General features: G+C 40.9%; 1 protein-coding gene across 10 annotated transcripts in view; it reads left to right on the plus strand.

The window, feature by feature from the left end:
* LOC128653444 (periphilin-1) overlaps window positions 1–23,450 on the plus strand; it is a 168,240-nt gene that overhangs the window by 99,946 nt on the left and 44,844 nt on the right. For all 10 annotated transcript variants that reach the window (XM_053706736.1, XM_053706737.1, XM_053706738.1 and 7 more), the window contains one exon: window positions 18,365–18,562. In XM_053706736.1, coding sequence (XP_053562711.1) covers window positions 18,365–18,562 — 198 coding nt within the window. The remainder of the gene's footprint in view (window positions 1–18,364; window positions 18,563–23,450) is intronic.

Below are 23,450 nucleotides of genomic sequence, written 5' to 3' on the forward strand. Positions count from 1 at the left end.
GGATGCACTAGTAGCACCTTGGACCTTCAAACTAGCTTATGTGTTTCCGCCATTTCCTCTCATTCCCAGGCTGGTAGCCAGGATCAATCAGGAGAGGGCGTCGGTGATCTTGATAGCTCCTGCGTGGCCACGCAGGACTTGGTATGCAGATCTGGTGAATATGTCATCGGCTCCACCTTGGAAGCTACCTTTGAGACGAGACCTTCTTGTTCAGGGTCCGTTCGAACATCCGAATCTGGTTTCACTCCAGCTGACTGCCTGGAGATTGAACGCTTGATTTTATCGAAGCGAGGTTTCTCAGATTCTGTTATCGATACTCTTGTTCAGGCCAGAAAGCCTGTAACTAGAAAGATTTACCACAAAATTTGGAAAAAATATATCTGTTGGTGTGAATCTAAAGGATTTCCTTGGGACAAGGTTAAGATTCCTAGGATTCTATCCTTCCTTCAAGAAGGATTGGAAAAAGGATTATCGGCAAGTTCCCTGAAGGGACAGATTTCTGCCTTGTCGGTGTTACTTCACAAAAAGCTGGCAGCTGTGCCAGATGTTCAAGCCTTTGTTCAGGCTTTGGTTAGAATTAAGCCTGTTTACAAACCTTTGACTCCTCCTTGGAGTCTCAATTTAGTTCTTTCAGTTCTTCAGGGGGTTCCGTTTGAACCCTTACATTCCGTTGATATTAAGTTATTATCTTGGAAAGTTTTGTTTTTAGTTGCAATTTCTTCTGCTAGAAGAGTTTCAGAATTATCTGCTCTGCAGTGTTCCCCTCCTTATCTGGTGTTCCATGCAGATAAGGTGGTTTTACGTACTAAACCTGGTTTTCTTCCGAAAGTTGTTTCTAACAAAAACATTAACCAGGAGATTATCGTGCCTTCTCTGTGTCCGAAACCAGTTTCAAAGAAGGAACGTTTGTTGCACAATTTGGATGTTGTTCGCGCTCTAAAATTCTATTTAGATGCTACAAAGGATTTTAGACAAACATCTTCCTTGTTTGTTGTTTATTCAGGTAAAAGGAGAGGTCAAAAAGCAACTTCTACCTCTCTCTCTTTTTGGATTAAAAGCATCATCAGATTGGCTTACGAGACTGCTGGACGGCAGCCTCCCGAAAGAATCACAGCTCATTCCACTAGGGCTGTGGCTTCCACATGGGCCTTCAAGAACGAGGCTTCTGTTGATCAGATATGTAGGGCAGCGACTTGGTCTTCACTGCACACTTTTACCAAATTTTACAAGTTTGATACTTTTGCTTCTTCTGAGGCTATTTTTGGGAGAAAGGTTTTGCAAGCCGTGGTGCCTTCCATTTAGGTGACCTGATTTGCTCCCTCCCTTCATCCGTGTCCTAAAGCTTTGGTATTGGTTCCCACAAGTAAGGATGACGCCGTGGACCGGACACACCTATGTTGGAGAAAACAGAATTTATGTTTACCTGATAAATTTCTTTCTCCAACGGTGTGTCCGGTCCACGGCCCGCCCTGGTTTTTTTAATCAGGTCTGATAATTTATTTTCTTTAACTACAGTCACCACGGTACCATATGGTTTCTCCTATGCTAATATTCCTCCTTAACGTCGGTCGAATGACTGGGGTAGGCGGAGCCTAGGAGGGATCATGTGACCAGCTTTGCTGGGCTCTTTGCCATTTCCTGTTGGGGAAGAGAATATCCCACAAGTAAGGATGACGCCGTGGACCGGACACACCGTTGGAGAAAGAAATTTATCAGGTAAACATAAATTCTGTTTTTTTGTTTTTTTGCGGTCGTGTGACCATTCCTCTGCACTTCCGGTTTTCGGCTTCTCTGTTAGATTGAAGTTTGCCGCGGTGAGTGTAGAGGCTGCATTTTCTTCTTTCTTCACTGGCAAGTGGATTTTGGCGGTTCCGGTACCAAGGAGGTGTTTTTTGCTATCGGGTGTGTCCGGTTTTCTGTGCTAGTAGGATAGCAACTTCTGATGGGGTAAGACCTCAGCAGAGCTGGGGGTTTTAAGCACTTATTTATGTTTTATTGCTTCATAAAAATAAACTTTATTTGGCATTTTACATTTTTTTTTATATACTCAACTAATACTGAAGGTGATTCATTTGAAAAATGCTTATTGTGTTTGGAGGCTAAGATAATTCCTCCTGTACAGTTTTGCTCTTCATGTTTTAATAAAACTTAAAAGTTTAAAGATTTCTCTCCCTGAGCCTCCTGTCTCACAGGATAGTGTTATCCTAGCTATGCCTTAGCTTTCCCCTCAAGCTTCCCAAGCTTCACATGCAGTAGTGCCCTGTGGTTCCTCTCAATCTCCTGGGGGCATTTTTTTCCCTGGGGATTTCACTGCGCAGTTTACTTCTGCTGTTTCTGCAGCTTTATCAGCTTTTCCAAAGGTTTCTGGTAAGCGAAAGAGGAAATCTAAACATATTGATGTTTGTAAGGCTGACTCCGCTAAAGCTGCGTTAGTCAGTTTGTCTTAATTATCTGATGAGGATGATTCTTCAGTGGCTTCTGAGAGGGAATTGTCAGATTCTGATACTGTAGTGACAAATTCTGCAGATTCAGAGGTGATTAATTTCAGATTTAAGTTAGAACACCTTTGAGTTCTTTTGAAGGAGGTTCTTGCTACTTTGGAAGAATCCAAATCTGTTGCAGAGAATTCAAAGAGGTCTAGTAAGCTTAATAGGGTATATGATGTACCCTCATCTGTGGAAGTATTTCCAGTTCCAGGCCGTATGGAAGATATTATAACTCTCGAATGGGATAACCCAGGGATTCCTTTTTCCCCGTCCCCTATTTTTAAGAAGATATTAACTGTTGCTGACTCTATTCGTGACTCGTGGAGCACGGTGCCCAAGGTGTAGAGGGGGCTATCTCTACCTTGGCTAAGAGAACTACTATTCCTATTGAAGATAGTTGTTCTTTCCAGGATCTTATGGATAAGAAGCTTGAGGCTTTTTGAAGATTATGTACATTCATCAGATTCCAGTGGCAACCTGTTGCTAGTTTTGTTACAGTTGCGGAGGCAGCATCTTATTGGTATGATTATTAATCTAATCTTATCCTAGAAGAGACCCAAGACAGGATCAAGGCTCCAAAGCTAGCCATTACCTTTATTTGTGATGCCAACATGCAAGTTCTTAGGTTGGGTGCTAAGATTTCTGGTTTTACTGTTTTAGCTTGCAGAGCTCTCTGGTTAAAATCTTGGTCTGCAGATGTTGCATCCTAATCCATGCTTTTATCTCTACCTTATAAGGGTCGAACCTTGTTTGGACCAGGTCTGACACACATTATTTCTGACATTACAGGTTGGAAAGGTTTCTTTCCTACCTCCAGGATAAAAAGAATAGACCTAAGGGTCGCCAGAATTCTAATTTTCATTCCTTTCGTAACTTTAAGGGACAGAAGTCTTCCTCTTCCAAGTCGGCTCAATCAAGTCTTCTTGGAGGTCCGGTCAGCTTTGGTATAGGGGGAAGCAAGGTAAGAAGCCTTCCATTGATTCTAATTCAACATGAAGAGGCCGTCCCTGATCCTGTAGTGTGGGGGGGGAGGCTTTTTTTTTTTCAGCAGGTTTGGATACGCGATGTTCCAGATCCTTGGGCCATAGATATAGTATCCTCGTTTACAGAATAGGGTTCAAATCTTGTCCAGGGGCAGGTTCCACCAGTCAAGGTTCTCTGCAAATCGGATAAAAAGAGAGGCATTCTTAAACTGCGTAAATGATCTATCGTCCCTGGGAGTGATTGTTCTAGTTCCTCTAAAGGAACAGGGTCTAGGATTTTATGCAAATCTATTTGTAGTTTCCAAGAAGGAGGGCACTTTTAGTCCCATTCTGGAGTTAGTGTCTCAATCAATTCCTCAGGGTTCCGTCCTTCAAGATCCGTTCTATTCTTCCTTTGGTCCAAAAGGGTCAGTTCATGACGACCATAAATCTGAAGGACGCTTATCTTCATGTTCCTACAAGTTTGTTGCCCTTCCTTCTATACAAAGGCTCTGGGGGCTCTTCTAGCAGTGGTGAGGTCCCAGGGTATTGCTGTGGCACCTTATCTAGATGACTTTCTAGTTCAAGCGCCATCTTTTCATCTAGCAAGATCTCATACTGAGATGTTGTTGTCAATTCTACAATCCCACGGGTGGAAAGTGAACCTGGGAAAGAGTTCCCTTGTTCCAGATACAAAGGTTTGTTTCTTGGGAACAATGATAGATTCCCTGTCCATGAAGATTTTTCTGACGGACGTCAGAAAATCCAAGCTTCATGTTTCTTGCCTGTCTCTCCAGGCTGCTATTCGTCCATCTGTGGCTCAATGCATGGAGGTGATTGGACTGATGGTTGCTTCCATGGACATTATTCCTTTTGCTCGGTCCCTTCTGAGACCTCTGCAGCTATGGCATGCTCAGTCAATGGAACGGGAACCACTCAGATCTCTCGCAGAAGATACATTTGGATTCCCCAGCAAGAGTCCCACTCTCATGATGGGTTTCACAAGACCATCTGTCTCGGCGCACATGCTTCCTGGGTGATTGTGACCATGGACGCCAGCCTTTTACACTGGGGAGCAGTTTGGGGTTTCTTAAAGATGCAGGGTCTGTGGACTCCAGAGAAGTAGTCTCTTCTAAAACTTATCTTGGAGTTGAGAGCAATTTTCTATGCTTTAATAGCTTGGCCTCAACTAGCTTTGGTCTGATTTATAAGATTTCAGTTGCATAACATCACCTAAGTGGCCTACATCATTCACCAGGGAGGAACTCCTCACAATTGCCATCTCTCTGCCATCCACATACCAGGGGTGGCCAACTTGGAGGCAGATTTTCTAAGCAGGCAGACTTTTCATCCCGGGGAGAGTGGGCTCTCCACCCAGAGGTTTTCACAATAACTCTCAGGTGGGGGTTCCGGAGTTAGATCGGATGGCGTCTTGTCAAAACGCCAAGCTTCCAAAGTACAGTTCAAGGTCAAGAGATCCTCAAGCCGTTCTGGTAGATGCTCTAGTGGTTCCTTTGAGCTTCAACCTAGCATACCTGTTTCCTCCGTTTGCGTTGCTTCCATGAGTTATTGGTCGCATCAAACAGCAGAGAGCTTCTGTGGTTCTTATAGCTCCTGCATGGCCTCGCAGGATCTGATTCGCAGATCTGGTGACTATGTCATCTTTTCCACTGTGGAGGTTACCTTTCAGGAAGGACCTTCTACTTCAGGGTCCCATTCTTCATCCAAATCTGGTTTCTCAGAATCTGACTGCTTGGAGATTGAATGTCTAAGTTTGGCTAGACGTGGCTTCTCTGAGAAAGTCATAGACACTATGCTTCAGACTCGTAAACCGGTTACTCGCATAATTTACCATAGGGTATAGTGTAAATACCTTCATTGGTGTGATTCAAAAGGTTTTTTCTTGGAACAAAGTAAGGGTTCCTCGAATTTTGGCTTTTCTTCAGGAGGCATCCAAGAACAGAAGGTAGCACCCGGAAAATCCAACAGACTCACGCACTAGTAAAAAGGAAAAATAGTTTAATAAGCACGTAAAAAGTTATATTAGTAGTATCTGGGTATTTTCCTTTCACGAAATGTGCATAATCTATACAAAGAAAATTACACAGGTATATTTAAACAGGTTAAAGCTTTGTTGACCAACTGGGCCAAATACAAACTCTCATTATATGGAAGGATTATGTCCATCAAAATGACGATACTGCCCAAGATCCTCTATCTATTTCGCTCTCTCCCAATAAATGTACCGATTTCAGAACTACAAATAATGCAAAAGGAAATTCTTAAATTTATATGGCAATGGAAAAGGGCAAGAATTAATAAGGACACGTTGACCAAACATAAATCGGGGGGGGGGTGGGACTTCCAGACTTAATATCTTATTATTATGCAGCTAGAATGGCCCAAACCATCCAATGGCATAGAACGACTAAGACTCCACAATGGGTTCAGTTAGAATCTGATATCATGGAAATAGGCAGATTAGATAGATTACTATGGGCAGACAAACAAGACAGACCTCAAATCCTACGACAGTATGTAGCAATACACCACACCATTATTCTATGGGACAAACTGAACAGAACCTTTTCAATTATCAATAACCGCTCTCAAGCGACACCCTTGATACCCATCAAGTTCATAACAAATTCACAAATGCAGGGAAAATGGGAAAATAAAGGCCTATATCGCATAGCAGATACACTTATCAATGGTAGGATACTGTCTTTTAAACAATATGAAGAACTGGGGGAACCTGATAGAAATCTCTGGTTTCACTACCTACAACTCAAATCCAGGGTACAAGAGATATTAGGAAACACAAAGAAAGAACATAACACTATATACGAGTCACTGTGCTTAACTAAAGAATATAAGAGGGGTATGGTTACCTTACTATATCCACTTTTCAACATCAAAGAGAAGGATAAAAAAAACAATAGCATGATAAAATGGGAACAGGACTTAGGTAGATCTTGGTCAGTTGAAACCTGGGCAGAGAATATCCAGAGAGGTCTTAAATTCTCCCCTAATGCTACATTAAAAGAAAATTACCTCAAGGTAATACATAGGTGGTACATTTATCCCAATAGGTGGGCTAAAGCTGAGGACAGTGAACACCGTAAATGCTACAGAGGGTGCGACGAAGCAGGGACATATCTACATATGTGGTGGCATTGTAGTAAGGTTAGGAGAGTATGGGATCGCACCTCACACTATTTAAGCTTAATACTTGAAACTGATATAGCCCTTTCTCCAGAGCAGGCCCTTCTACATTTTCCATTAGAAGGGCATCTAAAGAGGCACTCCAAGTTAGTTAACATGATATGTACTGTTACACGTATGTGCATAGCGAAGCTCTGGAAGATAGATGTTCCTACCTTTTGAGTATATTGAAAAGAGAATAGAATACCACTATAATATGTCAAATGCCACGGCAGAACTCCTAAATACTAGGGAGCGCTTCATTGAAATGTGGGAACCATATATTATGTATGTGGAAGGGACTAGAAGGGTAAGAAGGATTGACATGTAAAAAATCAACGTTGAAGGTGATAATATATAAGAGTGTTTCTTTCTGTTGTGGATAAGATATTATGTTTATTACGATGACAAAGTTATTCGGAGTAAAATACCGACAAATATATGATGAATGTGACTCTTGAACAGACTGAACCTGTAATGTTACTTGTTTGAAGTTTATTTGTAAAATGATATTTTGATTTGAAAATTAATAAAAATATTTAAACAAAAAAAAAAGTTATATTAGTACAAAAAAATGAAGAAAGGTCAAACATGTTTCGTAGGATTACATATTTCACTTGGTCAATGACCTATAGAAAGCAACTGCTACCACACCTTATTTATAGCTTATAACGCCTCCCCCTGCACCATACGTAGTTCAAATACTAATTGCTCATATACCTGTATCAACATAAAGGTCAATTAGTTTATGGACCTAAGGGCTAGAAGGTAAATATACATCCTAAATCAGGAATTTTATTTAATTTAAAAGGTGTGAGGTATACATAGAAATAAATACAGGTACATTAATTTATTAAACCAAACATTATTGCAAAAACTATATGCTACAAAAGATGAATGGAATAATACTTATATACATATGCACTGTTTAGTATATCTCAATATAAATGCTATTAACTATAGCAGATACAGCAAATCTAAATGACACCAAAAGTTTGACATCCCACTTGGAGTTCAAACCTTTTGGCATTCTTGTATCAAGATGAAAGATCCAAAAAACTTCAAGTTGTCTAAGGACCTATTCTCTATCCAAACCCCCCCCCCCCCCCTCTGGTGTGTCTTGGAATAAGTTGTATAAACTGAAATGCCAAAAGTGAACTGTCAGCATTGTGTTCCCGTTTGAAATGCAGGGAGATGGGAGTAGTTGACTCCGGGTCATCGATGGCTCTCAAATGTTCAAGGAACCGATCCTTGAGCTTGTGTAGTAAAACCCACATACTGCTTACAGCAACCCCTGCAGGTCAAAAGGTACACTACAAAACAAGAATTACATGTAGAATACTGGCGCATTTGATAAGTTATGCCTGTGACCTGAGAAATGAATTCTGTACCAAAATTGGCATATGAGCAGGACTTGCATCTCCTGCTGTATTTGAAAAAGCCTGGTTTCAGAGTAAGCCAATTAGGTTTTTTTATACTAAGGTAACATAGACGGAGATAATGTGTTCCCCAAAGTTTTATTTAAAATAAAAGTACATATTAGTAAGTATACTTTTCAGGATGATCATACACTTGCCTAAACAGTTATAAAATAGGTAAAAGCAGATGTTTAAAAGGAGTATGTATAGTCCTGTTAAATGTATATTTCTCTGCACACAGTTTGTACCCTATTGGAATTTAACATAATATCTAAGTAACCAAAAGCATCATTGTTGTGTTTCCAATTGAGAGGACATCTACTAAGTAGTTTTATTCAACAGTATACTTTTATCTTTACCTATCTATCCATTGTAATAGCCAAATGTTTTCTACTATATCATCTATTAGAATTAACCCTCACCTGTGTTTTCCAGAGACACACTCCCTTAGAGGGAGGAATTAAGTTACTGATTGGTTACTTACCTGTATTAATATACACCTGGAGTACCAAGTACCTATCTCTGAGGAAGCGCATGTGCACATGCGCAAAACGCGTCAGATAGGTGCTTCCTAGACCTACTGTTAACAGCTTGAATAAAACCTACTTTGCACTGGCACCCTGGCTCCAGTACTCGTCTTTCTCTAATTTTGTGGTATTCACTACTATAAGTGGTGATAAACTTAGGTTTGTTTCCCATATCTCTAGATCTCTTTTTATGAACAAAAAGGGAATCTCTTTCCAAAACATCTACTTGTTTCTTAGTGTCTTCAAGAGTTTCCTTCTTATAGCCCCTCTCAACAAATCTGTCTAAGATTTCTGGCATTGGTTTCATATTCCTCAGCAACAGTACAATTGCGCTTAACCCGCATGTACTGGCTCTTGGGGATTGCATTGACAGTATGTTTAGGATGACAGGACGCAGCATATAGAATTGTATAGCCTGTCACTACTTTTCTATACAATTCTACTTCAACCCGTTTTTTGTTTTTTTTTAATCTACATTCGATTTCAACAGTATATCCAAATAAGCGACACTTTCTCTGCTATATATGCAAGTGAATTCTAGATTTTAAATCATTCTCTTGTAAATAATTTACAAATGAGGGAATCACTTCTTCAGGAACTTTCCAAAAAAAGGTAATCTATATAGCGACCAAAAAAGAGAACATTCTCTCGATAGGGACTACTATCTCCATTTACGTGGAACAGCTCCAACCAACCCAAATACAGCTTAGCATTGGAGGGAGCAAATTTTGCTCCCATAGCAGTTCTGTGCCTCTGGAGATAGTAGCCCCCTCAAACATGAAGACATTTTGTGTGAGTAAAAAAATCTATAGATCTCAAAATAAATTCTTTCACCACCACACTATAGTCTGAGTACCCATTCAGGAAAAACTCAATGGCCTTTACCCCCTTATCATGGGGGATAGATGTATAGAGGGAGACAACATCTATAGATCTAAAAGAAAAGCCATCTTGCCATTCTATTGCTTCAATTTGTCTGATGACATCACTGGTATCCTTTAATATAACTTTTTAAATTTAAAACCAGCGGTTGTAAATAGCAATCAATCAGTTCAGACAAAGGTTCAATTAATGAGCCAATCCCTGCCACAATGGGACGTCCGGGTGGATTCTGAAGATTTTTGTGGATTAGGGGCAAATAATGGAATATTGCCACCTTTGGATGTTTTACCATTAACATTATTTAACACCATTGTGGAGGGCCCAATATACGATTGAAAACAATACCCTTTGATTAGCAAAGGTATGGCTATATGGTAACTTTACATATACCTCAGTATCTGACAATTGCCTAACTGCTTCTGAGATATAGTCAACAATTTTACCTCCCTTATTATTTTCTTCAGGAGGGCCTGGAGATAGGTTTGTCAGTCAGTACTTTGAAGGGTCCGATTTCTGCTCTGTCCTTCTGTATAAACGTCTGGCAGTTCTGCCAGATGTTCAGTCTTTTGTTCAGGCCTTGGTCAGAATCAGGCCTGTGTTTAAATCTGTTGCTCCTCCTTGGAGTCTTAACCTTGTTCTTAGAGTTTTGCAGTAGGCTCCGTTTGAGCAGATGCATTCTGTTAGTATTAAATTACTTTCTCCTGTTAAGTGTGGTCAGTCCACGGGTCATCATTACTTCTGGGATATTAACTCCTCCCCAACACGAAGTGCAAGAGGATTCACCCAGCAGAGCTGCTATATAGCTCCTCCCCTCTACGTCACCTCCAGTCATTCTCTTGCACCCAATGAATAGATAGGATGTGTGAGAGGACTGTGGTGATTATACTTAGTTTCATACCTTCAATCAAAAGTTTGTTATTTTATAATAGCACCGGAGTGTGTTATTCCTTCTCTGGTAGAATTTGAAGAAGAATCTACCTGAGTTTTTTCTATGATTTTAGCCGGCGTAGTTAAGATCATATTGCTGTTTCTCGGCCATCTGAGGAGAGGTAAACTTCAGATCAGGGGACAGCGGGCAGATTAATCTGCAAGAGGTATGTAGCAGCTTGTTATTTTCTGACAATGGAATTGATGAGAAAATTCTGCCATACCGATATAATGTAAACTCAGCCTTAAATGCAGTAGCAGCAACTGGTATCAGGCTGTCATGTATGTATATTTTACACTTCAGTATTCTGGGGAATGGCACTTCACTGGAATTATACTGTATGCATAAGACTTTAGCCTAATTTGCAGGGACTAGCAACAGGCTTTTTAATAACACTTAATTTATTTATGTTAAACGTTTATTGCTGGCATGTAAAATCGTTTAATTTTCTGAGGTACTGGGTGAAAAAATGTTTTGGGCACTATTTTTTTGCACTTGGCAGTCGTTTTTATTTAATTTATGACAGTTTACTGATCTCTCTCACTGTTATGTGTGAGGGGGAGGGGCCTTTTTTGGCGCTTTTGCTACGCATCAAAGAATTCAGTCAGAAATTTATTGTCTTCCCTGCATGATCCGGTTCATCTCTACAGAACTCAGGGGTCTTCAAAACTTGTTTTGAGGGAGGTAATCGCTCACAGCAGAGCTGTGAGATTGTAGTTGACTGTGATAAAAAACGTTTATTTCTGTATTTTTTTTCTGCTATCAGGGTTAGTTATCCTTTGCTAATGGGAGCAATCCTTTGCTAAAAGTGTGTTTTTTACAAAGATTTGATGCTATAACTTTTCAGTTTATCAATTTTTAACTGTCATAACTTTTTCTGTGTTTCTTATAGGCACAGTACGTTTTCATATTATAGTAAATTACTTGAAAAGTATTTCCAAGTTGCTAGTTTATTTGCTAGTGTGTTAAACATGTCTGATTCAGAGGAAGATATCTGTGCTATATGTGCTAAAGCCAAAGTGGAGCCCAATAGAAATTTATGTACTAACTGCATTGATGCTACTTTAAATAAAAGTCAATCTGTACAAATTGAACATATTTCACCAAACAACGAGGGGAGAGTTATGCCGACTAACTCGCCTCACGTGTCAGTACCTGCATCTCCCGCTCGGGAGGTGCGTGATATTGTAGCGCCGAGTACATCTGGGCGGCCATTACAAATCACATTACAGGATATGGCTACTGTTATGACTGAAGTTTTGGCTAAATTACCAGAACTAAGAGGTAAGCGTGATCACTCTGGGGTGAGAACAGAGTGCGCTGATAATATTAGGGCCATGTCAGACACTGCGTCACAGTTTGCAGAACATGAGGACGGAGAGCTTCATTCTGCGGGTGACGGTTCTGATCCAAACAGACTGGATTCAGATATTTCAAATTTTAAATTTAAGCTGGAAAACCTCCGTGTATTACTAGGGGAGGTGTTAGCGGCTCTGAATGATTGTAACACAGTTGCAATACCAGAGAAAATGTGTAGGTTGGATAAATATTTTGCGGTACCGTCGAGTACTGACGTTTTTCCTATACCTAAGAGACTTACTGAAATTGTTACTAAGGAGTGGGATAGACCCGGTGTGCCGTTCTCACCCCCTCCAATATTTAGAAAGATGTTTCCAATAGACGCCACCACACGGGACTTATGGCAAACGGTCCCTAAGGTGGAGGGAGCAGTTTCTACTTTAGCTAAGCGTACCACTATCCCGGTGGAGGATAGCTGTGCCTTTTCAGATCCAATGGATAAAAAGTTAGAGGGTTACCTTAAGAAAATGTTTGTTCAACAAGGTTTTATATTGCAACCTCTTGCATGCATTGCGCCTGTCACGGCTGCAGCAGCATTTTGGTTTGAGTCTCTGGAAGAGACACTTGAATCAGCTCCATTAGATGAGATTACACACAAGCTTAAAGCCCTTAAGTTAGCTAACTCATTTTTTTCGGATGCCGTAGTACATTTAACTAAACTTACGGCTAAGAATTCCGGATTCGCCATTCAGGCGCGCAGAGCACTGTGGCTAAAATCCTGGTCAGCTGATGTTACTTCTAAATCTAAATTGCTTAATATACCTTTCAAAGGGCAGACCTTATTCGGGCCCGGGTTGAAAGAAATTATCGCTGACATTACAGGAGGTAAAGGCCATGCCCTACCTCAAGACAGAGCCAAACCTAAGGCTAGACAGTCTAATTTTCGTTCCTTTCGTAATTTCAAAGCAGGAGCAGCATCAACTTCCTCTGCACCAAAACAGGAAGGAGCTTTTGCTCGCTACAGACAAGGCTGGAGACCTAACCAGTCCTGGAACAAGGGCAAGCAGGCCAGGAAACCTGCTGCTGCCCCTAAGACAGCATGAATCGAGGGCCCCCGATCCGGGAACGGATCTAGTGGGGGGCAGACTTTCTCTCTTCGCCCAGGCTTGGGCAAGAGATGTCCAGGATCCCTGGGCGTTAGAGATCATATCTCAGGGATACCTTCTGGACTTCAAATTCTCTCCCCCAAGAGGGAGATTTCATCTGTCAAGGTTGTCAACAAACCAAATAAAGAAAGAGGCGTTTCTATGCTGCGTACAAGATCTTTTATTAATGGGAGTGATCCATCCGGTTCCGCGGTCGGAACAAGGACAAGGGTTTTACTCAAATCTGTTTGTGGTTCCCAAAAAAGAGGGAACTTTCAGGCCAATCTTGGATTTAAAGATCCTAAACAAATTCCTAAGAGTTCCATCGATCCAAAAGGGTCAGTACATGACCACAGTGGATTTAAAGGATGCTTACCTTCACATACCGATTCACAAAGATCATTACCGGTATCTAAGGTTTGCCTTTCTAGACAGGCATTACCAGTTTGTAGCTCTTCCATTCGGATTGGCTACGGCTCCAAGAATCTTCACAAAGGTTCTGGGTGCTCTTCTGGCGGTACTAAGACCGCAAGGAATTTCGGTAGCTCCGTACCTAGACGACATTCTGATACAAGCTTCAAGCTTTCAAACTGCCAAGTCTCATACAGAGTTAGTACTGGCATTTCTAAGGTCGCATGGATGGAAGGTGAACGAAAAGAAGAGTTCTCTCTTTCCACTCACAAGAGTTCCCTTCTTGGGGACTCTTATAGATTCTGTAGAAATGAAGATTTACCTGACAGAAGACAGGTTAACAAAGCTTCAAAATGCATGCCGTGTCCTTCATTCCATTCAACACCCGTCAGTAGCCCAATGCATGGAGGTGATCGGCTTAATGGTAGCGGCAATGGACATAGTACCCTTTGCACGCCTACATCTCAGACCGCTGCAATTGTGCATGCTAAGTCAGTGGAATGGGGATTACTCAGACTTGTCCCCTACTCTGAATCTGGATCAAGAGACCAGAAATTCTCTTCTATGGTGGCTTTCTCGGCCACATCTGTCCAGGGGGATGCCATTCAGCAGGCCGGACTGGACAATTGTAACAACAGACGCCAGCCTACTAGGTTGGGGCGCTGTCTGGAATTCTCTGAAGGCTCAGGGACAATGGAATCAGGAGGAGAGTCTCCTACCAATAAACATTCTGGAATTGAGAGCAGTTCTCAATGCCCTTCTGGCTTGGCCCCAGTTAACAACTCAGGGGTTCATCAGGTTTCAGTCGGACAACATCACGACTGTAGCTTACATCAACCATCAGGGAGGGACAAGAAGCTCCCTAGCAATGATGGAAGTATCAAAGATAATTCGCTGGGCAGAGTCTCACTCTTGCCACCTGTCAGCAATCCACATCCCGGGAGTGGAGAACTGGGAGGCGGATTTCTTAAGTCGTCAGACTTTTCATTCCGGGGGAGTGGGAACTTCATCCGGTGGTCTTTGCCCAAATACTTCGACGTTGGGGCAAACCAGAGATAGACCTCATGGCGTCTCGACAGAATGCCAAGCTTCCTCGTTACGGGTCCAGATCCAGGGATCCGGGAGCGGTTCTGATAGATGCTTTGACAGCACCTTGGACCTTCGGGATGGCTTATGTGTTTCCACCCTTCCCGATGCTTCCTCGATTGATTGCCAGAATCAAACAGGAGAGAGCATCAGTGATTCTAATAGCGCCTGCATGGCCACGCAGGACTTGGTATGCAGATCTAGAGGACATGTCATCCTGTCCACCTTGGTCTCTACCTCTGAAACAGGACCTTCTGATCCAGGGTCCCTTCAAACATCAAAATCTAATTTCTCTGAAGCTGACTGCTTGGAAATTGAACGCTTGATTTTATCAAAACGTGGTTTTTCTGAGTCAGTTATTGATACCTTAATACAGGCTAGGAAGCCTGTTACCAGAAAGATTTACCATAAGATATGGCGCAAATACTTATATTGGTGCGAATCCAAGAGTTACTCATGGAGTAAGGTTAGGATTCCGAGGATATTGTCTTTTCTACAAGAAGGTTTAGAAAAGGGTTTATCCGCTAGTTCCTTAAAGGGACAGATTTCAGCTCTGTCCATTCTTTTACACAAACGTCTGTCAGAAGTTCCGGACGTTCAAGCTTTTTGTCAGGCTTTAGCTAGGATCAAGCCTGTGTTTAAAACTGTTGCTCCACCATGGAGTTTGAACTTAGTTCTTAATGTTTTACAGGGTGTTCCGTTTGAACCCCTTCATTCCATTGATATCAAGCTGTTATCTTGGAAAGTTCTGTTTTTAATGGCGATTTCCTCGGCTCGAAGAGTCTCTGAGTTATCTGCCTTACATTGTGATTCTCCTTATCTGATTTTTCATTCAGACAAGGTAGTTCTGCGTACTAAACCTGGGTTCCTACCTAAGGTGGTCACTAACAGGAATATCAATCAAGAGATTGTGGTTCCATCTTTGTGTCCTAATCCTTCTTCGAAGAAGGAACGTCTGCTACACAATCTAGATGTAGTCCGTGCCCTGAAATTTTATCTACAGGCAACTAAGGATTTTCGACAAACGTCTTCCCTGTTTGTCGTTTATTCTGGTCAGAGGAGAGGTCAAAAAGCTTCGGCTACCTCTCTCTCGTTTTGGCTTCGTAGCATAATACGGTTAGCCTATGAGACTGCTGGACAGCAGCCTCCTGAAAGAATTACAGCACATTCTACTAGAGCTGTGGCTTCCACTTGGGCCTTTAAGAATGAGGCTTCTGTTGAACAGATTTGCAAGGCTGCAACTTGGTCTTCTCTTCATACTTTTTCCAAATTTTACAAATTTGACACTTTTGCTTCTTCGGAGGCTGTTTTTGGGAGAAAGGTTCTTCAGGCAGTGGTTCCTTCCGTATAAAGAGCCTGCCTGTCCCTCCCGTCATCTGTGTACTTTAGCTTTGGTATTGGTATCCCAGAAGTAATGATGACCCGTGGACTGACCACACTTAACAGGAGAAAACAAAATTTATGCTTACCTGATAAATTCCTTTCTCCTGTAGTGTGGTCAGTCCACGGCCCGCCCTGTTTTTTATGGCAGGTAAAAAAAATTTAAATTATACTCCAGTCACCACTACACCCTTTGGCTTCTCCTTTCTCGTTGGTCCTTGGTCGAATGACTGGAGGTGACGTAGAGGGGAGGAGCTATATAGCAGCTCTGCTGGGTGAATCCTCTTGCACTTCCTGTTGGGGAGGAGTTAATATCCCAGAAGTAATGATGACCCGTGGACTGACCACACTACAGGAGAAAGGAATTTATCAGGTAAGCATAAATTTTGTTATCTTGAAAGGTTTTGTTTCTTCTGCTCGCAGAGTTTCCAAACTTTCGGCTCTGCAGTGTGATTCCCCTTACCTTATTTTTCATGCTGATAAGGCGGTCCTTCCTACTAAGCTAGGGTTTCTCCCTAAGATAGTGTCTGATCGCAATATTAATCAGGAAATTGTTGTTTCTTCTTTCAAGAAAGAATGTCTTTTGCTACTAAAGATTTTCGGCAGACTTCTGCCCTGTTTGTTATTTCGTCTGGTAAGCGTAGGGGTCAGAAGGCCACTTCTACCTCTCTTTCTTTCTGGTTGAGAAGTGTTATCTGCTCAGCTTATGAGGCAGCTGGACAGCAGCCGCCTGAGAGAATTACGGCTCATTCTACTAGAGCTGTTTCATCTTTATGAGCTTTCAAAAATGAAGCTTCTGTGGAGCAAATCTGTAAGGCGGCCACTTGGTCCTCTTTACATACCTTTTCCAAGTTATACAAATTTTATACTTTTGCCTCAGCTGAGGCTTCTTTTGGGAGAAAGGTTCTTCAAACGCTGGTGACTTCAGTTTAGGTCTGGTGTCTTGTTTACCCTCCCTATTCATTCTGTGTCTTCTAGCTTGGGTATTGGTTCCCACTAGTAATTAGAATGTTTAATGGACTCCCTATGCCATAGGAAAGAAAACAAAATGTATGCTTACCTGATAAATTTCTTTCCGGGCATAGAGAGTCCACGACCCACCCTTGTTTAATTTCAGACAGTTTTTTTTTGTACAAACCTCAGGCACCTCTATATCCTTGTTACTTCTTTTTCCGTTCGCTTCAGCCGAATGACTGGGGGTTATGGGTAAGGGAAGTGATACTTAACAGCTTTGCTGCGGTGCTCTTTGTTGCCTCCTGCTGTCCAGGAGTGAATATCCCACTAGTAATTAGAATGTTTTGTGGACTCTCTATGCCCGGAAATAATTTTATCAAGTAAGCATAAATTTAGTTATTGTGGTTTCTTGAACATACTCAGTAGGACCAGGTACCTTGTAACGTTTGCTTATAAAAAGATTGTACACATTTAGACTATGGAAGTGAATTGGAATGAAAGTTTCATTTTGACTTGAGTCCATAGTGCATAGTAAAACAACTTTGCAATATACTTTTACTATTTTATTTGCCCTCTCTTCCTGTAATTTAAAGGGATATGAAACGCACACATTTTCTTTTGTGATTCAGACAGATTATACCATTTTTAAACATTTCCAATTGACTTCTATTATCAAATTTGCTTCATTTCTATGTTGTGTTGAAGAGATACCTTGGTAGGCATCTGGAGCACTACAAGGTAGGAAATAGTGTTGCCATTAGTACTCTTGCAAGTAGATAACATTCTTGCAAAACGACTGCAATATATAGTGCTCCAGCATATGGCCCTGCTTTTCAACAAAAGATACCAAGAGAACAAAGAAAAAATTATAATAAAAGTAAATTAGAAAGTTGTTTAAAAGTGCATTCTCTGACTCACAAAATAAACATTTTGCATTTCATATCCTTTAAACTTTATAAACACTCTTTTTTTTTTTTAAAAAAACAACCACCTTTTCTTTACGGTAAACAGACTGCCGGTACCTCCGCCTGTATCTTTTGTATTTTGCATATAGATGACTAATCCGGCTTCCTCCAATCATTGCATGCCCCACGAGGTTGGTGTCAATGGGGGTACGCAACAATTGGAGGATGCTGGATTAGTCATCGATCTGCAAAATGCAGAAGAAAATGCGGGGGCGGAGGATCAGCGGTATGATTACCGTCCCAAAAAGGTAAGTATTTTGTTTTTTTTAATAAAAAAGCGTGTTTGTAAAATTTAATGAATTAAAGTGCCCCTGTTTTTTTAAGATTATTTTTAGATACTGGGCTTTATTTGATTAAACTTGACAATCACTTTTAAGTATGAAATCAATCTAGTGAGTCTAACCTTGCTTCTTATGTATTCCTAATTTTCATTTTCTCATCATTTCTGCTGATGCCAAACCATATAGATTTTGTTAATAAAATGATGGTGGCAAGCCCTGATGGTTCCAAATAAGGAAATTGGTTAGTGGAGTTTGAACATTGAAAAATTGCAGCAATCAGGCGGTTAATATGTTCTAATAATGTTCAGGTGCTGCAATGTTAATCTATTGAAAGACTGTTGTAATTCAAATGTGCTTGCTGTCCTTTGAAAGACTGTTGTAATTCAAATGTGTTTGCTGTCCCTTTAAAATATATTTTGCTTTTGATCAATTGTAGGATGAAGCTGAAAAAACAGCTGTCACAGCACAGGCTGCTGCAGATAAAAGTCCCAAAGCAAAATGTGATGTCAAAAGAGAAGTAAAAAAAAATGAGAATGAAGCTCCTGTATCTGACACAAAACAAGAATGCACAGCGGTCCCCAAAGAACAAGAAAAATTGGATATAAAAACTGAACAGAAAACAGAAATCAAAGAGGTAAATATAGAAAAGCTATGATAAATCAGTAAATATGGTTGCATACTTTGAATATGTTTTTAAATTCTATCGGAATCGAGACACTTAATGGACATAAAATTTTTTTTATATATATATTTTCTATCAGGAATTGTGCTCTGCTTTGCCTAAGATCTACATACAAAATGTTTTAAAAGCTTTTAAAAATGTGACTATTACCATTTAGTAGATTACTAAAAAAATATGTGAAGTATATTTACCTTTCACACTTAATTGTGGCTGAGTGTTTACTACAAGGGTATTCTTAAAAAAAGCTGTTTGTTGAAACGTACATCGGATAGTAGCATCATACCTCACAAAAATGGGCGGACTACAACTGGACTGTTAACTAAACAGACACTGAGGTTCTTTATATGCAGCTAAGACTCCTAGTCTTACAGGTGTTTAACTCCTACAGTTTCATACAGTTATATATTCGCTTTTCTTTTTTTGTTTTGTAAATCACTAGTTAGTAAGACTTGATTTAAAGTAGGGTTTTCTACAGAAGACTCATTTTTAGAATAATAACTTTCCAGATTATTTTTCCAAGTTTCCCATGGTTCCTACTTTGTAAATGTAATCAATCTGGACTATCCTTCCTCTTGTTAAACAAGGCAAATCTATGTCCACCATAGAAGTATGCACTTTCATATCCTTAGTCACAGGAAGTGTCATCGGTTTCTCATATTTGCCTTCCTGGACTTTAAAGGGACATTGTACACAAGATTTTTCTTTGAATAATTCTTTTGTTGATGATCCGTTTTATATAGCCCAACTGGGTGTTTTTGTAAAAATTTATATTTCTTTCTAATCACAAGGTGAGTCCACGGATCATCTAATTACTATTGTGAATATCACTCCTGCCCAGCAGGAGGCGGCAAAGAGCACCACAGCAAAGCTGTTAAATATCATCTCCCTTCCCTCCAACCCTAGTCATTCTCTTCTAGCAAGATTTTGTTTTTAAGTAGTGCAAGATTGTTCTGCTTTGTCCTAGGGTGTAGCCGTAGTCCATATCAGTCTCTTCAGTAGAGCAGTGGTGGCTTTTAAGCAATGGGAACTTGTGGGGTACAATCTTTACTGCGCCTACCATGTATTTAATGCTGCCCTATCTTTGCAAGCCTGAGTAAGATTACTCAGTCTTTGCTTTCTTCCACAGGTCCATGTGAGGGTAATGGCCTCTGAAACCTAGTGAGCTGCCTGGCAGAAGTCTAAGGTAAGTGCTAACTTTATTTTTTCTGGAAACGCATATACAGAAAGAAAGATGGCACTTTAAAATATGTTTATGGGACGAGACATTCTATTGCTAGGGGGATCATATTTTTTATTGGCAGTATTAGCAGGCACTGGGGACGAGGAGACTTTATTGCTCCATATGTGGTGTTTTTATTGTTATTTTACTCCTGGCGGCTTTAGAATACATTTAGCCAACCGGGAGCTTCATTTTGTAACGCCCATGATGGGCGGGGTTAACTGATTCAGCAATTCCTGTTGCGTGCCTTTTTCCTTATACTCTTCCTGTGTTCCCGAGCGGAGATAACTTTTGTCACAGTTGAGAGACGGTGCTACGGTTACCGGACTGCATTTTGAGTCTGGATTATCTAATTGAACTTTCACTCCGTTATCAGTAAGGCAGGTAAGCACTTCAGCAAGGCTAAAGCTGAGGTGTAGAGGTTGTCCGGAGTGTTTTGCATGACAGTTTCTTCTTGCAGAAAAATAAAGAATTTAACATTTAAAGGAACAGTAACGTTTTTTTTTTGGTGGGGGTTAATTTCTAAATAATATATTCATCTATTTGGTTCATTTGTGAATAAAGATGGACCAAGAGGCCCTGCAGGATGTTACATGTTCTTTATGTTTTGATGCTAACGTGGAACCACCAATCCCTTTCTGTTCCTCATGTATTGAGAAAACTTTACGTTACAGGGATAGACTTTTTTCTGAGCCAACATTGTCTAAGACGGATGCTATTCAGGAGTCTTCTGACAATGCTCAAGATATGCCGTAGCTTTCTCCTCAAGTGTCCCAAAATTTATCGTCCACACATGCAGTGCCCTGCGCTTCCTCTCTTACTCCGCGTGGAGTTATGTTGCAAGACATCGCTTCCCTCATGTCCTCTGCGGTATCTGATGCGTTGTCTGCTTTTTCCATGCTGCACGGAAAACGCAAGAGGAAATGTAAAGAATCAGTGAGTAAGGTTTTTGATACAGTTGTGGCTATCTCACATGTTCCCTCCCAGAAATTTGAGGAGGAGGATACTTCGGTAGCATCTGAGGGTGAAATCTCTGACTCAGACAGTGTAATTCCTTCTTCTGATACTGAAGTTATATCCTTCAGGTTTAAGCTGGAACACGTCCGTTTGTTACTTAAGGAGGTTTTGGCTACCTTGGATGACTCCGACACTACTGTTGTAGTTAATCCTAAGAAGTCTAGTAAGCTTAAAGGGACAGTCTAGGCCAAAATAAACTTTCATGATTCAGATAGAGCATGTAATTTTAAACAATTTTCCAATTTACTTTTATCACCAATTTTGCTTTGTTCTTTTGATATTCTTAGTTGAAAGCTTAACCTAGGAGGTTCATATGCTAATTTCTTAGACCTTGAAGCCCACCTCTTTCAGATTGCATTTTAACAGTTTTTCAACACTAGAGGGTGTTAGTTCATGTATTTCATATAGATAACACTGTGCTCGTGCACGAGAAGTTATCTGGGAGCAGGCACTGATTGGCTAGACTGCAAGTCTGTCAAAAGAACTGAAAAAAGGGGCAGTTTGCAGAGGCTTAGATACAAGATAATCACAGAGGTTAAAAGTATATTATTATAACTGTGTGTTGGTTATGCAAAACTGGGAAATGGGTAATAAAGGGATTATCTATCTTTTAAAACAATAAAAATTCTGGTGTAGACTGTCCCTTTAACAAATATTTTGGTGTACCTTCCATGGTGGAGGTTTTTCCTGTACCAGACCGGGCTACAGAGATTATTGCTAGGGAATGGGAGAGACCGGGTATCCCTTTTTCTCCATCCCCCTATTTTTAAGAAGATGTTTCCTATTGCAGATTCGATCAAGGAACCTTGGCAGACGGTCCCTTAGGTAGAAGGGTCAATCTCCACTTTAGCCCAGAAGACCACTATTCCCATAGAGGATAGTTGTTCCTTTAAAGGCTCGATTGATAAGAAGTTAGGGGGTTTGCTCAAAAAGATGTATGTACTGCAAAGTTTACAATGGCAACCTGCGGTGTGTATTGCTACCGTCAATAGTGCCGCGGTATACTGGTTTGATGCGTTGTCTGATTCTATTCTCACAGACACTTCCCCTTTAAGAGATCCAGGATAGGATCAAGGGCCTTAAGTTGGCCAATTCCTTTATTACGGGTGCTTCCCTACAAGTTATTAAGCTGGGAGCAAAGATTTCCGGGTTTGTTGTACTGGCTTGCAGAGCTTTATGGTTAAAATCCTGGTCTGCGGATGTGTCATCTAAGCTTCTGGCGATTCCTTACAAGGGTAAGACCTTATTTGGGCCGGGATTGGCGGAAATTATTTCTGACATTAACGGAGAAAAGGGTAATTTCCTCCTTCAGGATAAGAGGAATAAGCAGAAGGTACGTCAGAGTAATTTTCGTTCCTTTCGAAACTTCAAGGGTAAGCCCTCCTCTCCCTCTACCAAGCAGGAACAGTCCAAGCCTTCCTGGAGGCCCAACCAGTCTTGGAACAAGGGAAAGCAATCTAAGAAGCCCGCAATTGACTCGGTCAGCATGAAGGGTCTACCCCAATCCGGGACCGGATCTTGTGGGGGGCAGACTTCCTTTCTTTGCTCAGGTTTGGGTTCGGCACGTTCCGGATTCCTGGGCGGTGGACATCGTGTCCCAGGAATACAAACTAGAGTTCAAGACCTTTCCTCCCAGGGTCAGGTTTCTACTCTCAAGATTATCTGTAGACCAGATAAAGAGAGGCGTTCTTACACTGTGTTCGGGACCTTTCCAATCTGGGGATGATAGTTCCTGTTCCAATGCAGGAACAGGGTCTAGGATTTTACTCCAATCTGTTTGTGGTTCCCAAGAAGGAGGGAACTTTCAGACCAATTTTAGATCTCAAAAGTCTAAACAAATTCCTCAGAGTACCGTCCTTCAAGATGGAAACTGTTCGTTCCATTCTTCCCTTAGTTCAAGAGGGTCAATTTATGACAATGGTAGATTTAAAGGACACGTACCTGCATGTTTGTCATACTCTGCAAGGGAGCAGGTTCAGGCGTAAGGAGCTGTTGTGCAGAGGTGTCAGGTTTTGGGGTTAATGTTGTGTTTTGTCTGCGTGAGTCTTTCCTTTTAGGCATAATTAAACAGGTACAAGGTTTTAGGAAATAAAGGAAATGGTTTTATTTATAGGATAAAGCAATGCAGAGATATGCAATTAGATAAGACAAAGTCTATAAGTTGTTGTATTAGGCAGGATACTTGCATATGCTCTAGACTGGAACAGTGAAATTACATGCAGGAAAGCAGAGCTTTGTAATAACAAGCAGGATACTTGCATATGCTGTAGAACTGGAATGTGTAATTACACTCAGGAAGGCAGAGCTTTGTAATAACAAGCAGGATACTTGCATATGCTGTAGAACTGGTACTTTAAGGAAACTTGCATAAACTGCAAACTGGTACTTTGTAGAAACAAACAGGATATTTGCATAGACTGCAATTGGAACTTTGTAGTATCAGGAAACAAGCAAGCAAAAGTACCCGAATCAGTCCTTAGGAAATAAAGTTTTAGGCAAGTTCAATTGCCAGGAATTCAGTCCAAAAATGAAACACAGTACCAAGGAATTATCCAGAAGAGAAGTCAGTAATTGAAACAGAAGTCAGGAACTAGTAAATCCAAC

This window comes from Bombina bombina, chromosome 3 (assembly GCF_027579735.1).
Source record: "Bombina bombina isolate aBomBom1 chromosome 3, aBomBom1.pri, whole genome shotgun sequence".
Classification (NCBI taxonomy): Eukaryota; Metazoa; Chordata; class Amphibia; order Anura; family Bombinatoridae; genus Bombina; species Bombina bombina.